Source organism: Chenopodium quinoa, unplaced genomic scaffold (assembly GCF_001683475.1).
Source record: "Chenopodium quinoa cultivar QQ74 unplaced genomic scaffold, ASM168347v1, whole genome shotgun sequence".
NCBI classification, from domain to species: domain Eukaryota; kingdom Viridiplantae; phylum Streptophyta; class Magnoliopsida; order Caryophyllales; family Amaranthaceae; genus Chenopodium; species Chenopodium quinoa.
Genome location: NW_018744290.1, coordinates 1,550,710 through 1,570,766, shown reverse-complemented (window position 1 = coordinate 1,570,766; position 20,057 = coordinate 1,550,710). Strand labels below are relative to the sequence as shown.

General features: G+C 32.6%; 3 protein-coding genes across 3 annotated transcripts; 2 read left to right on the top strand and 1 right to left on the bottom strand.

The window, feature by feature from the left end:
• Window positions 1–423: 423 nt before the first annotated feature.
• On the bottom strand, window positions 424–1,682 carry LOC110695183 (protein MKS1-like). The gene has a single exon (XM_021872402.1). The coding sequence runs from the start codon at window positions 1,312–1,314 to the stop codon at window positions 622–624; it is 693 nt and encodes a 230-aa protein (XP_021728094.1). The 5' UTR covers window positions 1,315–1,682; the 3' UTR covers window positions 424–621.
• A 5,268-nt stretch (window positions 1,683–6,950) lies between these two features.
• LOC110695182 (probable Histone-lysine N-methyltransferase ATXR5) lies at window positions 6,951–13,801 on the top strand. Its single transcript, XM_021872401.1, has 6 exons — window positions 6,951–8,304; window positions 8,482–8,562; window positions 12,269–12,501; window positions 12,713–12,813; window positions 12,895–13,107; window positions 13,242–13,801. The coding sequence occupies exons 1-6, from the start codon at window positions 7,959–7,961 to the stop codon at window positions 13,399–13,401; spliced, it is 1,134 nt and encodes a 377-aa protein (XP_021728093.1). The 5' UTR covers window positions 6,951–7,958; the 3' UTR covers window positions 13,402–13,801.
• Window positions 13,802–16,382: 2,581 nt separating this feature from the next.
• Window positions 16,383–18,433, top strand: LOC110695181. Its single transcript, XM_021872400.1, has 3 exons — window positions 16,383–16,701; window positions 16,880–17,069; window positions 17,749–18,433. The coding sequence occupies exons 1-3, from the start codon at window positions 16,546–16,548 to the stop codon at window positions 18,300–18,302; spliced, it is 900 nt and encodes a 299-aa protein (XP_021728092.1). The 5' UTR covers window positions 16,383–16,545; the 3' UTR covers window positions 18,303–18,433.
• The last annotated feature ends 1,624 nt before the right edge of the window (window positions 18,434–20,057 follow it).

The following is a 20,057-nucleotide window of genomic DNA, read 5'->3' as shown; positions in this document are numbered from 1 at the left end:
TTACTGAAATTTGCATTGAAGAAAATGACACTTTTATTAAATAAATTCTTACAAAGGAGTAGATTTTGCTATCATACATTTATACATGATCTCTCAAATTGAATATTATGAATGAAAGTGATACATATATACACTATAAATCTTCTGTAAATTATGAATGAATGAAATAGTGATAGATATATATACACTTTAAAATATATAATCTTGAATCAAATCATATTACCAATAATACAAATTAATACAATGTACAAACCCTTCTAATTTCTCCTCCCAATATAAGTTAAATATTCATTAAAAAAAATGGGAAAATTTTTGCCCAACTTATTTTCTCCCTCTTCAGCAAGACTAAGCTTGTGGAGTTGTGGATGCCAATTTCCAACTAACTTATACAGTTATACTCCCTATTCCCTAACCAGCACAGTCTTGTTTGAAACCCATTTTATTTTTATCTACTACGACAAAATCCTGTTTATATCATTGTCCTCGACCAGTGGAATACATTTATACTGCTACCACAAAGACTTACTTCTAATTTTCCAAGTCTACAACTAATGTACACCATTCAAATATCACCCAATAAAATAATAAACCTACCAAAAAAATTAAAAGTTACACTAAAATTTAGTCAAAGTTGTTGAAGAGCTCACCAAAGGAAGAAGGAGAAGGAGAAACAATAGGAGCATTAGACAAAAACAGAGCTGAAGGACTTGGCATGAAGCTCATATTACTCATAAATGGACTCATCAACAATTCATTCACACCAAACCATGCTTGATTCTCCGCCGCGGCAATCGGCGAAAACATCGCAGCCGAAATCCCGGGCAAATTCCCCGGCGCCGGCGATAAAATCCCCGGAAATTGACCCATATCCAATGTTTCAACCCCATCATTTCTCTCTCCTCCCATCATCATCTTCATCATATCATTATCATTTTCACCTCTTCTCTCTCTCCTCTCCCTCTCACTCGGACTACTTCTTTCAATCGCTGCAAATCTCGCCGCCGGAGAAACAGGGACTTCGCCGGGAAAAGTGGTTTCCGACGCCGTTGATTCTCTTCCGGTGAGATGTTGAACTATTGATCGGAAATTTGAAGCTTCTACGAAGATGAGTTTTGGGGAAACCGAGTAGATAATTACGGGTTGGTTTCCGGTAACCGGGTCTGGAGCTTGAGAAGCGGGTTTGGGTACAATCGGAGGTTTCTTGATTTTCTGAGAATTGTTGTGGATTCTAAGTGGGCTGGGCCGTGGGCCTTGGATCTGGATCTGATTCTCTCTCCTCGCCTTCTTCGGCGGTGGTTGCGGCGGCGGGTTCATCTCGCCGGAAAATGGGCAAAAACAGGGGAAGTGAATGAGTGGTTTTTTTTTTTTTTTAATTTTGTTTTTTTGGAATGGAAATGAAATTATAAATGGTTGGTTTTTTCGTTAGTATTGGTTGGATTTCTGGGTTGAAAATAAAATTCGGTGATTTTGGGAAAAAAAAAAAAAAGGGGAAGATTGGTTGGGCGGCAATTAAATTTATGAGTAGTGATATTAAATTTGTTTGTTGAGTTATATGGGAAGGGCTGAGGAAAGAGAGAAGTCAATATGTGGAATAGTCAACACACGAGGTTTTTCGTATTATTTTATTATTATTAATTGTATTACGGAGTACTTGTACATTCGTCCGTCCTACTTCGTATAATTGACTACTTTGTATTTGTTTCCTCAAGATATTTGTTTAACGCACACCAAACTAAGTTTGGTCTACTTGTTAGGATTGTACCTTTCAACTTTAAGGTTGCGGGGTTTAAATCCGTATATAGATGTTTAGTTGTGGTAGATTCTTGATTTAGCTACAATTATTATTGTTTAGTATCTATTTTTCATTACATTAGTGTATGGTTGGTTCACTAGTTGTATTGGTTGATAGTGTGCTTAATTTATGAAGCGGTCTTCGAGATGGACCCCGACAAAGCTCCGGGACCAAATGGGTTCCCAACTTTTTTCTTTCAAAAATACTGGAAATTGGGCGGTAATTCAGTCACAAGGGCTATCAAAGCCTTTTTTCATTCAGAAAAAATCTTAAGAGAAATTAACCACACTTTTCTAGCATTAATCCCAAAAATAGATAATCCCGAACAAACAAATCACTTAAGACTCATAAGCTTATGCTCCACCCTCTATAAAATAATAGCAAAAATCCTAGTAAATAGACTTAAAATTGTTCTCGTGAAATTAATTCATCCTCTACAAGGAGAATTCACCCCTGAAAGAATAATACAAGACAATATATTAATAGCACATGAAATATTTCACTCCTTTAAGAACAAAACAGGAAAATCAGGATAGATAGCAATTAAGCTAGCAATGGAAAAGGCATACGATAGAATAGAGTGGAGCTACCTATTCACAACCTTGGAGAAAATGGGTTTTTGTCATACTTGGATTAAGTGGATCAAAGAGTGTATTAAAACTGTCTCCTTCTCTGTATTAGTAAACGGTTGTCCAACGGATAAATTTCACCCATCAAGAGGTATAAGACAAGGAGATCCACTATTCCCATATTTATTTATTATCTGTGCAGAATTCCTTGCCAGAAAACTACAATGTAGCAAAAATCAAAAAAATAAATACTTGGGCATATCTCCTAGTAGGTCAGGATTTAGAATCCCTTTCCTTACTTTTGCTGATGATACTATGATTTTTGCTAAAGCAAGTAACGAAAATTGTACTCTCATAAAAGACATTCTTGATAAGTATTGCTTAATGTCAAGAAAACTAATTAATTTTAATAAATCAGCATTTCAATGTACAAAGAATGTGACCAACGATGAAATACAAATGTTAAGTGAAATACTCGAAATGGACAATACTAATTATTTGGGTAAATATCTAGGATGTCCATTAATTGATAAAAGAATGTCTAAAAGCACTTTTATGGATTTAGTATATGAAACAAAAAATCAACTCTCAAAGTGGAAAGCAAACTCTATTTCCCAAACAGGTCGTACTACGCTAATTCAAGCAAATTTAGCAGCAAAGGCTAATTATCAAATGCAAAGCTTTACCCTTCCGAAGTCCATAAATATTGAGCTAGATAAGATGTATAGAAATTTATTCTGGATTCAAAATCACCAAACCTCATTAGTTGGGATAAAATATGTAAACCGAAAAACTTGGGTGGACTAGGATTTAGAAAGGCAGAGGTTAATAATTCAGTTATGCAGATGAAGCTTTTTTGGAGGATATTAACGGAACCAAACAATGTATGGGTTAAACTCATAATGAAGAAATACCTAAAAGACAAATCTTTATTTGATTATGAACCAGCTGCTAATTGCTCTTGGCAATGGAGTAACCTTATGAAATTAAGATCCCTTTTTAAACAAGGCCTAAGATGACAAGTAGGAAATGGTAATAATAAATTAATTTTACTCATAATGTTCCACACAGTCTTTTAACAGAGAAAGTGTGTGCCTATTTCACATAACACAAGCAATGGAATACTACTAAATTAAACCAAATCCTCCCCCGAAATACCTATGGCTATATCCCTTCTAACAATCTAGAAGATAAAGTATTCTGGGGATATACTTCTAGTGGAAAATTTGCAGCTTATTTAGCTCTTATCTATGACCCATCTTTAAATGCAAAAGTTTCATACGAACGGATTTGGAAAACTAATCTCCCTCCAAAGATTAAAAACTTCATTTGGAAAATTTGCAATGATGGACTTCCTACAAGAGAGAGATTATTTAGAAGCAATTTCACAGTTCCTCTTCATTGTCAATTCTGTAATCATCACACAGAAAATGTAGACCATCTTTTCTTTAAATGTCCATTTGCAGAAGACATCTTCAGCTACCTTACCAAGATAGGCAAATGGACTAACCCGTCTAAATTTATGGGGACATCATTTATCAATTCTATTCAGAATATAAGAGCAGCAAACCCATTAGAGACGACACAAAATTTTTATATAGCATGGTGGTTTATTTGGTACATTAGAAATTCAATAATTTTTAGAAATGAGTCTTTCAATGTAGTACAAACCTGCATTCTAATCAAGAACTTCACTAATGATTGGTTCAATAGTCAAAATATTGAAATATGCGATGAAGACAACCCCCATAGATCTTCTAAGTCCCGGGCAAATAAAATTGTCAAAATACAACTCAAAGAGCTTGGTTCCCCCCTCCAAGAAATTTCCACAAGTTAAATTTTGATGGCTCAAAAATAGGCGAAAATAGCTCTGCTTTTGGCTTTGTAATTAGAGATCATAATGGGAATCTTATTCTTGCGGGGGCAAAGGCTCTCCACCCCGGCACTTCAATTCTCCAAGCGGAAGCAATGGGCCTAAGAGAAAGCTTAGAGGGATCTAAATTCCTAGGCATTCGTAATCTGATTATAAAAGGCGATAATCTGGCAGTCATAAACGCCATCAAGAGGACGTGGCAAATCTTATGGGAGATCTACAACATCATATGTGACACGGAGGTAGCTTTGAACACACTTGATTCTCACTCCATTCACCATTGTTGCAGGGAGACAAATATGGCGGCGAACTACATGGCAAAGAAGGGGCACCACCATGAAAATTTACTTTGGTCCTTTAATAATTTTGCGCCTTCCCTCTCCCTTATCATCCAAAAGGATGCTTTCGGTATCCCCAATCAAAGGGGCTAACCTAGCTTTTCTCACTCAATCAAAAAAAAAAAAAAAAAAAAAAAAAAAATATTTTGTTGTATTGGTTGGTTTGATTAAATGAAAATTACGTAGTTTATACTAAAATAAGGTGATAAATTTAGCTGAGTATAAGAGTGTAAGTTTTAATTATTTTGGAATAAATTTGTCATTTAACTAAAATTTCACAACAAGCTAATATACTAACCTTCCTTTTCCAACTTCTTACATTTTATAAGTACAAGCAATTCATTATTGAATCAAGTCTTTATCTTTACAAAGCAACCAAAATAATGGATTCATTGCTAAAACACTTGGTGTTTTATTATCCTAGTAAAATAAGAAATACAGTTACATAATAAAATATAAACGCCTTAGTATTGATCAATGAATTTTAAACTAAGCTCAAGTACTCTATACTTCACAATTAGTTTCACCTTACATAAGAAATGAGGTACTCCTCCTTGTCGACATGTGAGAAAAAGAATTACTTTTACAAGGTTTGAAATTAAGAAATAAATTCCGGTTTATAGATGTAACTTCAGAAAAGTACAAGCTCAAATATAAAATTTTGGTCAATTTAATCAAAATTTGAGGGTCAAAGACAGGTGGTCAAAATTCAAGAAACAAATACTACTTAGATTAGTCTTAAAATTCAATTTCGTCAAGTTCTATGAAATTAGTTCGTTGAAGATATTTAGTTTATGACTTCAACTACTAATGGTATGATTTGGGATATATATTCATTTTCATCGCAATGATTTACTAACATCAGCTAGTATTAACTTATCCATTTGAGATCAACTTAAAAACTAACAAATAAAGTATTCTATACTATAGGTAATATTTTATACCTAAATCAAATTTAGATAATCCACAATTAAAAGTTTCTACTAATGAAGGACTACAACGCAGTTTATATAGAAAGTAAAAAGACAATAGGGCAAGTCGATAAATTGAGTCTCAAATTCAAGCCATCTTCTTGTGGTACTATAACTTGGAAAAAATATTCTTAATATACACCCTGAATTCGCAATCAATATACATCATTTAATTATATATTATAACAATTGCTCGTCAAACCATATTATATATATGTTTTGAATAGTCATCATTAAAAATGCTTATATATTGACGACAAGAACATTTATATTGTGAAGTTTCAGAATAATGATTATAACTTGATTTGAATAGAGAGTATTAAATTTGTAAATGTATTAGCATTTCATACAATATAAGACGGACTTAACATGTACTTGTACAAAATATAAGAACTTATGTTACGGTCATTGGTGATCATGATGTTTTCTATCACCCAAAAATGGTCATTGGCTAATAAATTTATTGTGACTTGTGAGACATAAAAAGTAAAACATGATCACCAATATTCTCATAAACCTCATTAAAAGATTTTGGCTTCTCGATTTTAACACTATAGTATCTCACCTTTATAGAAATATATACATAGTACATATACATCGTATTTCATTAGACGTATGTACACAGTAATATGGGATTGTTATTTGTTAAGCAAAGGTAATAGGTATAGTAGTAATGTGTTCTAAATATCATAATAGGATTGGAGGAAATAATCTTGGAAAGGATAGGTATTTGTACTCAAGAATTTGCTTGATCTATTACCAAATTTAGCACCGGAGGCTTCAATTATTTACATGCTTACCATGATCATCACCCGAATCATTAAAATTAGAAAGTAAATTAAAAGGAATTCTGAGATGGGAACAAAAAGTAAAAGCTAATCATAAGAAGTTTAGCTTGGTTGAATATATCTTATACTACGTATATGAGAGATTATGGATAGAGTAATTATGGTGTATTATAACGTACGGAGTACAAGTTAATACTCGTAATGAATTAAAAAATTCATTAAATTAGATGAAATAAATACTCCGTAGTTTATAATTGTCCACTTTCAAACTAAAACTACGAATCAAGACATAGGTGTATCATTGAATGTGATAAAGTTAGGTTTCCTCACTTGGTTTTAAACTTTTAAAACCTAAGGAAATTTATGTAATTTATTACCGTTGTTAAAATTGATTAATATATGCGACTAGATTTCATAATTGAGTAACTTTTAACAATTAATCTCGTAGCTTATCATGTGACCTTTTAATTGGAGTAACTTTGATTATGATACTCTTCCTTTAATGTAAATTAAATCAAAGTTTTTTTCAAATCGTTTTTTCTTTTACTCGTACCTTTTTATTCACTTGTAAAATTATTAGGAATGCGATAAAATATGAGATTTTATAAATAACATTATATAAGAGTAATCTGATTTAGATACGGAGTATAATATATAATTGCCTTATTAATAAAGAATAATGCTATATCCCACACGTTACGGTTACAATCATAAAACACAAATTCATTTTGCGGATTTATTCATGGATTTCCTCATTGAATTTAACATTATACTCCGTGTTCTTTACATTAGTTACGACTTTTGAAACTTCACAAGAAGACAATTTAGATTAAAACTTGCCTGATTATAGTCTCATTTTATGCATAAAACGCCACATATCATGTAATTTGAGCAACCATTCAATGCTCTCATGAACGTTTCAACTCAACTTGTCTTTCCATTCTCCATCTATCTCACTTGATCTCTTTCCCGCTTTAGCCAACTTGTCTACATTCGTATTCATTCTAATCGTTCCTCTATCCTTTATCCCATATAACATAAAAAAGAAAAAAAATCAACCTGATAATGGACCATTAATTATATGAGCAAGATCCAAAATTCTTCTATTTCACACTTTGCTATCCAAATACCCATGCCAATCACCAAGTACCTTCCCAAGAACTTTTCATACATAAAAGCTCAATTAGTGTGAGTAATTTTCTCATTTTCTTTCACCCCCTTGTATAAACCTAACATGTATTCAACGGCTAAAAACTCTATACAATAAAAATAATACAAAGAAAAATACTTTCAAACTTACTAGAAAAAGTAAAATAAAACCCCAAAAAAATTAACAAAAAAACCTTTTCCTCTCCTCCTATTCCATCGCCAACAAAAACAAAATTAAACCATTTTCATTTTTCAATACAATTTTTTTCTTCATTAATTTCATTTTTTTCCCCCAATTTTTTCACAATTACAATGCAATTTCTTACAATCATGAGCTCCACCACCACCGCCACCACCAAAACCCCACCTCCCACCACCTCAATTTTCTGAAAATCCACCCAAAATTCCGGGTCAAAATCACCCGACCCACATAATTTCCACCCCATTAAACCAAAATAAAACACAAACCCAGTTGAAAATGGCACCTTTTAGCCTAACCCAGAAGCAACTTCCGATCAATGGATCGGTTCATCGGACGGCGGCACCATCTCCGGCGAGCTCATCATCGGAGACGACAAAGAAAGAACGAAAATACAAAACAATGGCGGAGATTTATGCAAAAGCAAAGTATGCAGTAGTAGAAAAAGAAGATTATTCGGATGTAAAATGCGAGGAATGTGGCTCCGGTGATGGTGAAATGGAGCTCTTGTTATGTGACAAATGTGACAAAGGCTTTCATATGAATTGTGTCCGACCCATCGTTACTCGGGTCCCAATCGGATCCTGGCTTTGCTCGTCTTGCTCCGGCCAGCCTCGAGTAAGAAGTAGGGAACCTCTTTGAACCTCAATTTTTCTTTTTTATTATTGGAAAATAAATTTTGAATTTTTTACTTTTTTGGGTTTTTATTTTTATGTATCATGCATGTATAAATTTTGATAATTTTATTTGGTATTTTTTTTTAAAAAAAATTTATTTGATAAAAAACATAATTTTTGTATAGGTTTGTCGCAGAGGAAGATTATAGACTTTTTTAGAATTCAGAAGAGTAAGGGAGTGAAGTATCAATTTACTTCTTCTCAAGGTAATGACTAATGAGTGTTCAATTTTTGTGTTTTATTTGGTTGTGTATACACTCTTACAAATGGATGTAGTTTGTTTTCTTTATTGAATATTATATTTCAAAAAGAAAAAAAGTTTTATTTTTTGAAATGTAGCTATTATTTTTATATTGATTGTCAATTTATCATGAATTGTGATTAAGGTCAACATATAAAGTTGCACATAATATCAAGGATGAGTATTACTAAATTATAAATCTATAAAATTATTAGTCGTAGAATTTAGAAGATTTCATTTAACAAAAAAAAAAAAAAAAAAAAAAAAAAAAAAAAAAAGAGATAGATTTTTGTTTAATTTTGATTCAAAGAGATGATAATGGTAGATTAAATAATGAGAAAGTTGTTTGGAGTATCAGATTAAAATGAAAGTATTGAACTTTATCTAAGAGTTTGATAAATACATAAAAGCTATATGCAAAGAATTAATTCGATAAACTTATGAAAACAAGGATGTAGTTTAAGAAAACAATCAAGATGAAAGCATTCAGATTTAACAAATTTTTCTTTGGATTCTTTTGAATAATGTGTCTTGTAATAAACTTGAATTGAAATTGTTTACATTTTTTTAAAGACTTTTAGTTGATTGAAGTGGAACCCTAATTTTAAAGTGAGAAATGTTGATTTGTGTAATTAAAAAAACATGTTTGCATGTGAGAATGATTTTGAAAGATGCGTTATATTTTAAAAAAATCTAGTGCAATTTTCCAAATAAAGTATAATCCATCAATTGAATAATGAGATTAACACGTAATTTTTTTTACTAATCTTTAAGTATCAAATGAATGTGATTACCAGGAGTTTTAGATAATCAATGAATTTGTTGCCAAAATTGAGAATAAGAGGGGTTAATGATTAAATATAAATTAGGTAACTAAGTAAATTAAAAATTTACATATGATAAAAGAATAAGTTTTTTAAATCAATTTTGAAAAAAGTATGGTAGTCATCCTAATATTATTGTATATCATTTATGTCTCAATTTGACCACTCCAGATACGATTTTAACTTGACGAGAGAAAAATCATATATAGCATCATGAGATAATCCAATAAAATTTAATGAAGAGATTGTACGCTGGAGGGAGACAAAAAGGAGTGAACGAGAAAGAGCAATATCATTTCAATTAAACTTGATTTGTTTTCTTCTACCTTTAATTACTTATAATTATAATTGCATTAAATGTATGTACGATTGTACGTTATTTATAGAATTAGGAGCCATGTTTTATATTTCATATAAGGTTGTGTTTTCTAATAAACCTGATTTTAGATCTTTTAATGTCAATGATTAGAACAAATTAACATCATTGAGAGGTAAATTGTATGTATATATTGTGGCACGTAATTTGTTTCCATATTTTTTAGTGTATGTTTATGGAATCTAAAATGTCGTAGTTGTGTGTTTTTTGTGAATTGTATAGGGTCTATGGGCTACCTTAAACCATTTTTCTCACCCTCATTCTCTCATAAGATGTTAATTACATTGCTATTTTACAATATGTTACCCTTTGTATTAATTCATACTTTTGACATCAAAGTATAATCAACTTGACCTACTTAATCAATGTAACTAGTCCTATAACTAGGATCTATACTCGTTTTAGAACGATCTCTCCAATTCTTTGTATGAATCTCTTGTGCCTATTTATAAGATCTGAACCCCTATACTACATTCCAACCTCCTTGAGATGTGGCCAAAATAATTTCTACTTGGCACTATACAACACACATTTGTAGTTTGTGCCTTTGTGGATAATCCCTAACCACAAATCTTACCTAAAACCCTAGAACTTTCTAGGCAATTACGGAGATATATGGATAACTACAGAAGTAAATACATGAGATATCTATAATCCTGCCCTAGAAGCACACACTGTCAACAAACTAGCCTCTTTTCAATTGTCCTATGCATATATCTTGGACTCCTATGCCTAAGAACCATTCTAGCCCAATTTGCAAGCTTAGTAACCAAGTACTCTATAGAGTTTTTTTGTTTTGTGCTCCAGCACTTCTAGAATTTCCTACAAATTGGCTTGCTCCTCTACATAAGCTTAATAGGAAATACTTGGGGACCCTATGGCCTCCACTCTGTTTGGTTGGGGGAGAGACAACCTGTGGCATTATACTCATGCATTTTTCTCGTAAATGCTCTGCATGTGCTCTATTGCCTCTATTATAAGACTACCAAACTACTAGAATTCTCTTGTCAGCTGCATGTTATGTAATCAAATCAACGAAACTTTGTAGAACCATAGTTTGGCTATTGCTGGTGTTGATATTTCTGTACTGTGGATATTTCACAGTAAATTCTCATCCAGCATGCTTCTAATTAAAAGTGGGTTGCACTGCTCTTACTCTGGAACCAATTACTGCAGTTAGATGCTTTTTGGCATTCTGTCCATGTTAAGTTTGCATAAGAGATGGTCAACCCGGGAAAGTGTGTGACCTGATTCTTGGCTCTTTTAGTTTATGTATTGCAAAAATAAAAGAATAAATTTCTATTTGTCAATTGCATCTGGCAAAAGATTCTTCAGTTTAGCTGCATTGTCATATAGAAGCATAGACCATTTTCAGTTATTGATATGCCAGACTAGATATGCCTACTCACTCTCTTTATGAAGACTCTTGATATAAATAGATAGAGTAAAAGGCAAAATTGGTAAAAATTGTTTTTATAGGGGACATAATCTTTTGTCGAACTGAAAACGTAATATTATATGCATATCCTTGTTGAAGAATAGGCTACTGGTGTGAAGTGTAATTAGCATTTGTATTTCCTATTAATACGTATCTTTGTCGTATTATGGTTTTCAAATTGCAAGAAAGGCTCTCAGCACCGCATATAGTGCTTATTATGAAAGCATATCCTCTCATTAATAGTGAATTCCCTAGCATTAATGTTAGTACGTTCTCTAGTGGCAATTTCTGGGGATTATATTATTAAGTAATTATATGACTATGAGGGTAGACTGTGAATAGCCTTTTCAAACTCAGTTGGAGACTTGGAGCCTCACCTTGGGAGATTCCTTTGCTGCTTTAGTGCTTAGGATCCAATTAGCCAGGCACACATCGTGGATTAAGGTTTGACTGGGTTTTGTTTCAATCCCTGATGTACACTACATTTAGCTTAGCCTAAATGTGTCAAAGATAAGACCTTTTTTTTTCCTACTCCTGTCCTTTAATAAACTATTGAGTTGAGGATAAATTCCTACAATATTGTATTCCTTTTGGGTTAGTGTTTATTAAGCATAACTGGAATGATCCTTTTGTTATTGTAATACAAAAGCATGTGGTATTTGATCTGCACGTAAGAACTAATATTGAGAACTTGCTGAACTCTCAGTTGTGGTGTGATTGACAGAGTCTGATAGCTTCGGGTTGATAGGATTGGATTTATTCATCATGGCTTTCTCTGTTACAGAGTTAGTGTTTTAGCTGATAAAGATTTGAAAGTCTATATCTTGAATTAATGTTTTTGACAACTTGTATTTCTGCGTGAACATTTAAAAAGTTTGTGACGTATAAGGCAAGCAAGTGTGAACAAACTTCTAATAAGGCATGTCTTATGCATATTATCTCTATAAGATCTGTATCTCGTGGATTGATTTTACTACCTGATATTATATCAGATATATGCTCTCCTAGACTGAAGTATCAATTTGTTTCTCAGATACCAAGAAGCGTCGAAGACGCCCTGGCACATTGGTTTGCTATAAGAAGAAAAAGAGGAGACTGCTGCCATATGTTCCAACTGATGATCCAGCTCAAAGGTTGGAACAGATGGGTTCTCTAGCTAGAGCTTTGACTGCATTAAAAATGGAGTTCAGCAACGATTTGACCTACTTGCCTGGGATGGCTCCAAGATCTGCTAATCGGGCAATATTAGAAGATGGAGGAATGCAGGTGCGAGCTCATTTTTGCCACCTATCATTCATTACGATCAACTGAAAAACTCCCTCCTTCCCACAAAATAATTAATACGAAGTCATTCAATTTATTTCTTTACTCCCTTACTGAAACTGATCAGATCCTTATTAATTAAAAAGATTCATAGGAAACTTGGCACGCTGATTTATCATTTTGCTTTTGTTTATTGTGTTTTGTTTTGTTATAGGTACTGTCCAAAGAGGATTATGAGACAGTAAAACAGTGCAGAGCTATGCTCAGAAGAGGCGAATGCCCACCTCTATTGGTAGTTTATGACTCGTGTGAAGGGTACTTGATCTTGAGCCACATATTCTTTCATTGTTCTTGGTTTGAAGCTTGATTTTGCCTTATTATGAAATGTGGATGCAGGTACACTGTTCAGGCTGATGCCCCGATCAAGGATATGACAGTCTTAGCGGAATATGCTGGAGATGTGGATTTTATAAAAAATCGGGAGCGAGATGACTGTGATAGTTTGATGACCCTTCTTCTCGCGACTGATCCATCTAAGAGTCTGGTTATTTGTCCTGACCAGCGTGGAAATATTGCTCGGTTCATCAGCGGCATCAATAACCATACACCGTAAGCCCTATGTTTTCCTTCTTTTGCTCTACCATTAGTCAATGTCTTTGTCCAAACGAATTCGAGAAAAGGAATTTTAGGACTGCATTTTCATATTAAATAAAGAGGTTCACTGGAGTGCTTTTTTAATGCAGGGAAAGTAAGAAGAAACAGAATCTTAAATGTGTGAGGTATGACGTCAATGGTGAATGCTGTGTCCTTCTAGTTGTCACCCGTGACATTGCCAAGGGAGAGAGGCTGTACTATGATTACAATGGGTATGAGCATGAGTATCCGACTCATCATTTTATTTGAATTCTGAAGACTCCTGCACAGAGGCTATCGTCTAATTTGGAATACAGAGACATCCCTGTAGGTTCACCGGCTCCATTTGATGGTAAATAATCTTCAGGTTATCATTGATGCACAGCCAAACATTTTTTTTATTCTCTTAGCAAGCTTCTTTTGCTCCCCTTCTCTATTTTTTAGTGAAAGAAATTTATCCAGCCAAATTTATTAGATTTTCTAGGGTATTTTAGAGGTCCACAATGTGGACTAGAAAACTATAGAGCAGCAAATTGTTTTTTTTTTTTTTTTATATTTTTTTTATAGGATTCTGATTATGATGGATGGTCTCTGGCTGGAACTCAATTTTAATGACCATCCTGATTTCGGACCACAGGAAAAAATGAAAATGATTCATTTTTCATTCTAATATCATTTTTCTCTTTATTTTTTAATTTCTTGGATGCATTTTCATAGTATTATCTTCGCTTACTGTATCTTCCTGCTGTAATTAGCACATCCAGATAATTTACTTATATATGTCCATGCATATGTGTCTAGTTTTTGGTGCATAAGAGGCCACACTATGGTATTGAACTATTGATGTAGACTGGATTCAATTCCATTTCCACACCCCAAGAATGTACCAACTTAGCTAGTTGGCATTCACTGTTTATGTGTCTGTCTTTAAAGGGTGTCTAGTAGTCTGGTTTTCAACACATTGCAGATCTTGGGAGTGTCTCCTGAGTTCTAATTGAAAATATTGAAAGCTAGCTTTAAGGTTTTAGGATCTATCCATGGCAACTTCATGACTTCGTTAAAGGGTCATGAATGGCGCATGCATTGTTCGCGAATTGTGCTTGAGTGCTTGACCTTTCTTGCCTTGTGCAAACACTGCACGCACCTATCCCATTCATTACACTAGAGTCTAGGACTTGCAAAAGCTACAGTATGTACCATTTAGATTGGATCCGGGTCTGAGCCCGTAAGCCGAGAAAATTGTGCGAGAGTTTGGGTTGGGCCTTAATCAGCCCAATATAGAGAACCCACCTACTTTAATGAACTTTGCTTTATGCCTAATAAATTATGGTGATCAAAGCATAATAATGTCAATCTGAGTGGTTTAACCATTCGGAAACTTTTTTCAAACACTTAGTCCAATCTTATTACAACTTTTATAAGTACATAGTCACATACTCTCTCATTGGCTGCTTTTGATAAAAGGAGAAAAAAGGTTAAAAACCTTTCTTTTTTAACTTTTAAATTTTTATGTTGAAAATTTTTAATTAACTTAGTTTAACTTTGATCATTAATTTTTATAGTACATTAGTTAAAATTACAAAAGTTGATACTTTAAAAATGTACATTAAGAAAAATACTTTGACATTTTCACCCATTAACATTATTTATGTATAAATATAGTTGAATTATGTTGTCAAAATAAATCAGGTTAATAATAAAAAGTTAAAGCGGGACAATTTATAATAAATAAAGGGGTATTTTCTATTTATCTTTAGTGTTTAAATTATTTTTTATTTTTTATTTTAATTTCTTTTTATGATCCACCAAAATTTATTGAGTTATCCTAGATTCCTAGGTAACATTGTCAAGATTTTTTGCATAAAAAAAAATGAAGAACAAAAAAGAGAAAATTAAGACCAAACAAGAAGAAAAATCCAAAGACACAAAAATAAAAAGGACGGACCAAGTGGGTTGAAAACTTAAAATGCTATGTACGAATTCAATTTGCACGACAAGTTTGTTTGCAACTGAACTGATTAAAGGGGCTCATTAATTCTGATTTTTCTAAGGAAATGTTTATTTTTTTTGTGTTTTTTTTTTGTTTTTTTGCTTAGTATGTAAAGTTGTAAACCATAGATTTTTTTGTACATTGCACTCTTCTTTTGGCTCCAAAGTTTGGGATAGACATTGAAGTCATGTCTTCTGTGGAATACAAAACTATATCATGAAAAAAATGATGTTTCGTTTTCAATGTAAAAGCCGACGATGAAGCTAGCAAGTTTAATGCAATGCACTCCTTCCACTCGGATTCAGTTATCTCGAATTCTTGACGTAGATACTATTGACATACGAAGTATAGTAATTGCCTACTAGTTTTAACATAGAGATTATTAAAATTAGAAGTGATGAGATTTTTATTACAAGTGCATTTATACTCGCAACATATTTTTGTGAATAAATGAAAACCCATTAATTTATTTTAATATAAAAACAAATTCAATCGTGAGAGAGTAATATTTCTATTAAGGGTATTTTGGTAAAAAAAAATAATAGTTGTGTAACTTTTCAACTACTCAGTAATAAGTATGAAGTATAATAAAAACTTCATTCAACATCTAGTATTTGTTCCCTAAAAAAAACATCTAGTGTTTGTTAATTGTCATTACTTGTACTCAAATATTTTGTTAATTAAAGAGCTTGGATTACTATATTTTATCATCTGAATTACATCTTGAATGTCTAAGAAGTGCCCTCCAATCTCTTAGTTAATCTTCCAAATTAACCAAAACCACTTTTCCAAAACTAAAAATAAATACTCTTGACGTGTAGATAGCCACATTGTAATGATATAAATGATATTTGATTACAAATTTTAAATTCTAGCTCTTAATTCCTTACATACTTAGCTATTATAGCTAATATAAATGACATCCAATCCATAAATTAAATATATGCGCTCTTCAATCCACCTAGGCATAATTGTGTAATAATAACGTAACACTTCCTATAATAATGAGGCTAAACAAAAAACACTTAACTAATTTCAATATATATATGTGAATTATGGATTTATGGATAAAATCAATATATATTTGGATTATGGATGACATCTATATATATGTGGAATAATAAATTGATCCCAAGGAATAAATAAGGTTTATCCCAAATAATAAAATCCAACTTTACTTTCTCCAAAGATTAGTGACTGTTTTAATATTTATTTAATTTTAAAAAAACCAAAGGATATTCCGCAAAATTCCCCACAATGACCTCATCTATCACCACTTGACCGTAATTATAGCTTAGCTCTCCACACTTCCCACCATCACCCCATCTCTCCCTACAAATACCCACCAAATTATTTGTATGAAACAATTATAATAATTATACTACAAATTAAAGTAAGAAATTTATCATAATTTCCTAAGAAAAATGGGTAGTTTAGAAGAAGAGAAGCTCTTAGAAATGGTTCATGATTTCATTGAATCATCCGACTCACAAACTTCATCATCTCACAACTTTTATGATCCTCCTACTATCAATAATCATGCACATTTTCTTCACTCTACAAGATTCTTCACACTTCAAGTAAGTCATTTACGTAGATATACTTGTATATCAGTACTCACTCCGTCTCTAAATATTATCCTTACTTTAACGGTGCTTGTCTAAGGAAGAATATTTAGATATGAAAGAATTAGTTTTGTTACACGCTTTTTCTTTATTATTATATTTATGATTTTTTTTATTTGTTGGATCATATTAGGAGATTCTAAGGAAGAAGACAGGAGAAGAGAGACATATCCTTGAAAGAGTAGAGAGGCTTATGAAGAACAAAATAGATATAGAGAAAACAAGTCGAGTAAAGAAATGGGTTGTGAAGTGTCTTAAGTTGGAGGGTATTTGTGCTTCACTTTGTCACACTTCTTGGGTCACTACCCCTTCATGTCCTTGTGGTAATTAACTTACTTTATCACTCATCTCTTTCTAATTACACGTAATTAAGTGTTTCTGCGTTGTGACGTCGTTGTTGATTTATTAGCGAAAAAGGAAATATTTTGATTGCTTCTAATAATTTTAGTTAAATTTTGTATTTTGTTAAGTTTTGAAATATGGAAAATTTTGATAGTCCAATAATAGATCATTCTATCCATACCCAAAGATTATATTGATCTATCTTTTCTTAAAAGATTTAATGAGGTCTTTTGGTATTTGCTCATTATAAAACCTCTATGATGCACCTAAATTGCGACAACATATTATTAAAATCTACGCCCTTAAATGCACTAGGAAATACTTGCATATGAGTTTATATAAGAATTATTATAACTTCATATATTGATATATACCATATTTTCTCAAAACATAATAGTTACTCTTCCATTTGTTTAGTAAGATAACTTTTTCCATCAATTACCATATGCGTGCCACTAAAAAAAAAAAAAAAAAAAGACCTTTCATGGTTTGAGTACATTTAATAATGCCCATTAGTTTAGTAATCAATGATATGATGTGATTTTACTTTAGTTCCTAAAATTTGACAATTTACATACCTTTACAAATCATCTATGTTGTATGATTTAAGTTTCATTCTACATTTTTATTGAAACTTTTTCCTTTTCTATAAAATAACAGGAAACTATGAATATATTGAAGTAGTTAAGGAAGATGATGCAAAGGGAAGGTCACAAAAACTAATAGTGGACATTGATTTCAAGTCTCAATTTGAAGTAGCAAGGCCAACTCAAAGCTACACACAACTCACTAGCATACTTCCAATAATATTTGTAGGAAATGAGGACCAATTAAACAGGATAATTTCTCTCCTTTGCTCAGCTGCTCAAGAATCCCTTAAGGAGAGGGGCCTCCACATCCCTCCTTGGAGAAGGCCCACTTACGTGCTATCCAAATGGAAACTCTCAAATTCCACCAGTTATAATCATCCATCTGTCTCATTCTGTTCTTCCTATTCACAATCTTTTCGAAAGACATATAAAGTCAAAGTAGAAAGATTAAACTGGAATGAAGAGAGTAATAGTAATAATAATTATAATTATAGTAATAATTCGAGATTAGAGAAGTGGGACCCACAAAATGTGACAAAGATGAAAGGGGTGAGAAGGGGGATGGGAGGTGGGGGGTCAGAATTGTCCAATCAATTTTCCAACTTGAGCATCAATTGTTGCTAGTAAGAAGAGTGTTGTGGGTGTCCAATTTTTTTTTTTTGGGATTGTTATGATTCATTAGTTTTGTAAGAATATTGGTACATGTATATTAAAGAGTGAGACACATGAATAAAGTGATGTTTCTTTATTTATCAGATTGTCACTATTGTCTGATGTACACATTTTTTTAGTAGCTAGAGTTTTATTATTAATAGATTATGGTGGATAGAATTTTGTAAATAGTCATTTTTCGATAAGTTAATAGCATTGATGTAGTGATCAAAGCCCTTTGCATAAGATCAATAATTGAGACCCTATATCTAACAGTTTATTTACTGTCTCAAAGCCCTTTTGCATAAGTCAAGTAATCAAATAATGCTTGTACAAAGATCGAGCTATTCTAAACAATAATCTAAAGAATGAGCAAGATGGATACAATCCCATCAATAATTGAGCTACTTTTTAAGATCAATATATTATATAACAACATATAAAACAAATCTAATTGAGCTACGAATGAAGTATTCTTATGTTAATGTTAAGACTGTAAGTCCGATATAGTAGTCTTTTATTTTATTAGAAAAAAAATCTGAAATAAAGAATAATATTTAGTTTAGTTGTCACTCAAGAATCTGCATAGATTGGCCCGTAAACTCAAAGACCTAGTTTAAGAGGTGGTTCATGTAGCTAACACGTGTGTTTGTAGATTGTCTAAATATGTACTTAGTTTTACACTGTTGTATTTTTCAACTTCTCAATTTTTTCCTATTTGCCTATGAGAAAATTGGAAACGATATTGTAGCTATGCTTAGATCCCTAGTTGTTAGATCTAGGATGTTTATCAAGCTAAGTTTTGTTACTAGTTGATCTAGGATATGGAAGTAGTTATTTCTACAAAGAAGAGAATGTTATGTTTATAGGATCTTTGTTATGGTATATGTTATCATAAATGTATTGCTCAATTTTACTATTATAATGCGATGAATTTTTCCTTTTATGAAATTTCACATTAATTATCGTATCTATTATCGTATATCAATGGTTGATGAGTGATCTATGTATGGTTTGGATCCCCTACCACACTATTCGCAAATTTTGGCATTTTCCCAGTACAATGTAATGTGCATATTATTAGTATAATAAAGCTTCCTTATGGTATAAGATAGAGATAATATTTATATATATAACCCCAAATGATATTTGACCTTATTTGTATACTAATCTAAAACAACTTATTAGCCATATCATATGATCCAAAAATGAGTAGATCGAAAATAAAATACATTTATACTATCACAATTTTTTGTATGCGGCCTGCTATATCGTACGGCAAGGGTTACTCGAGTTACTCGGTCAGGGGTTACTCGAGTTTCTCGGTCAGGGATTACTCGAGTTACTCGAGTTACTCGGTCAAGGATTACGTACTTGAGTTGCCGGGGTTACTCAAATTACTCGGTCAGGGGTTACTTGAGTTACTCCTGATCGAGTAACCCCTCAAGTAACCTCTGACCGAGTGATCCCTCGAGTAATCCATGACCGAACCCCTCGAGTAACCCCTGATCGAGTAACCCCTCAAGTAACCCTTGACTGAACCTTCAAGTAACCCCTGACCGAACTCCTTAAGTACCCCCTGACCGAATTACTCGAGTAACCCCTGACCGAACTCCTTAAATAACTCCTAATCGAGTAACTCGAGTAACCCATGACCGGGTAACTCGAGTAATTCCTGACCGAGTAACCTCTCGAGTAACCCTTGACCAACCTCGAGTAATCCTTGAC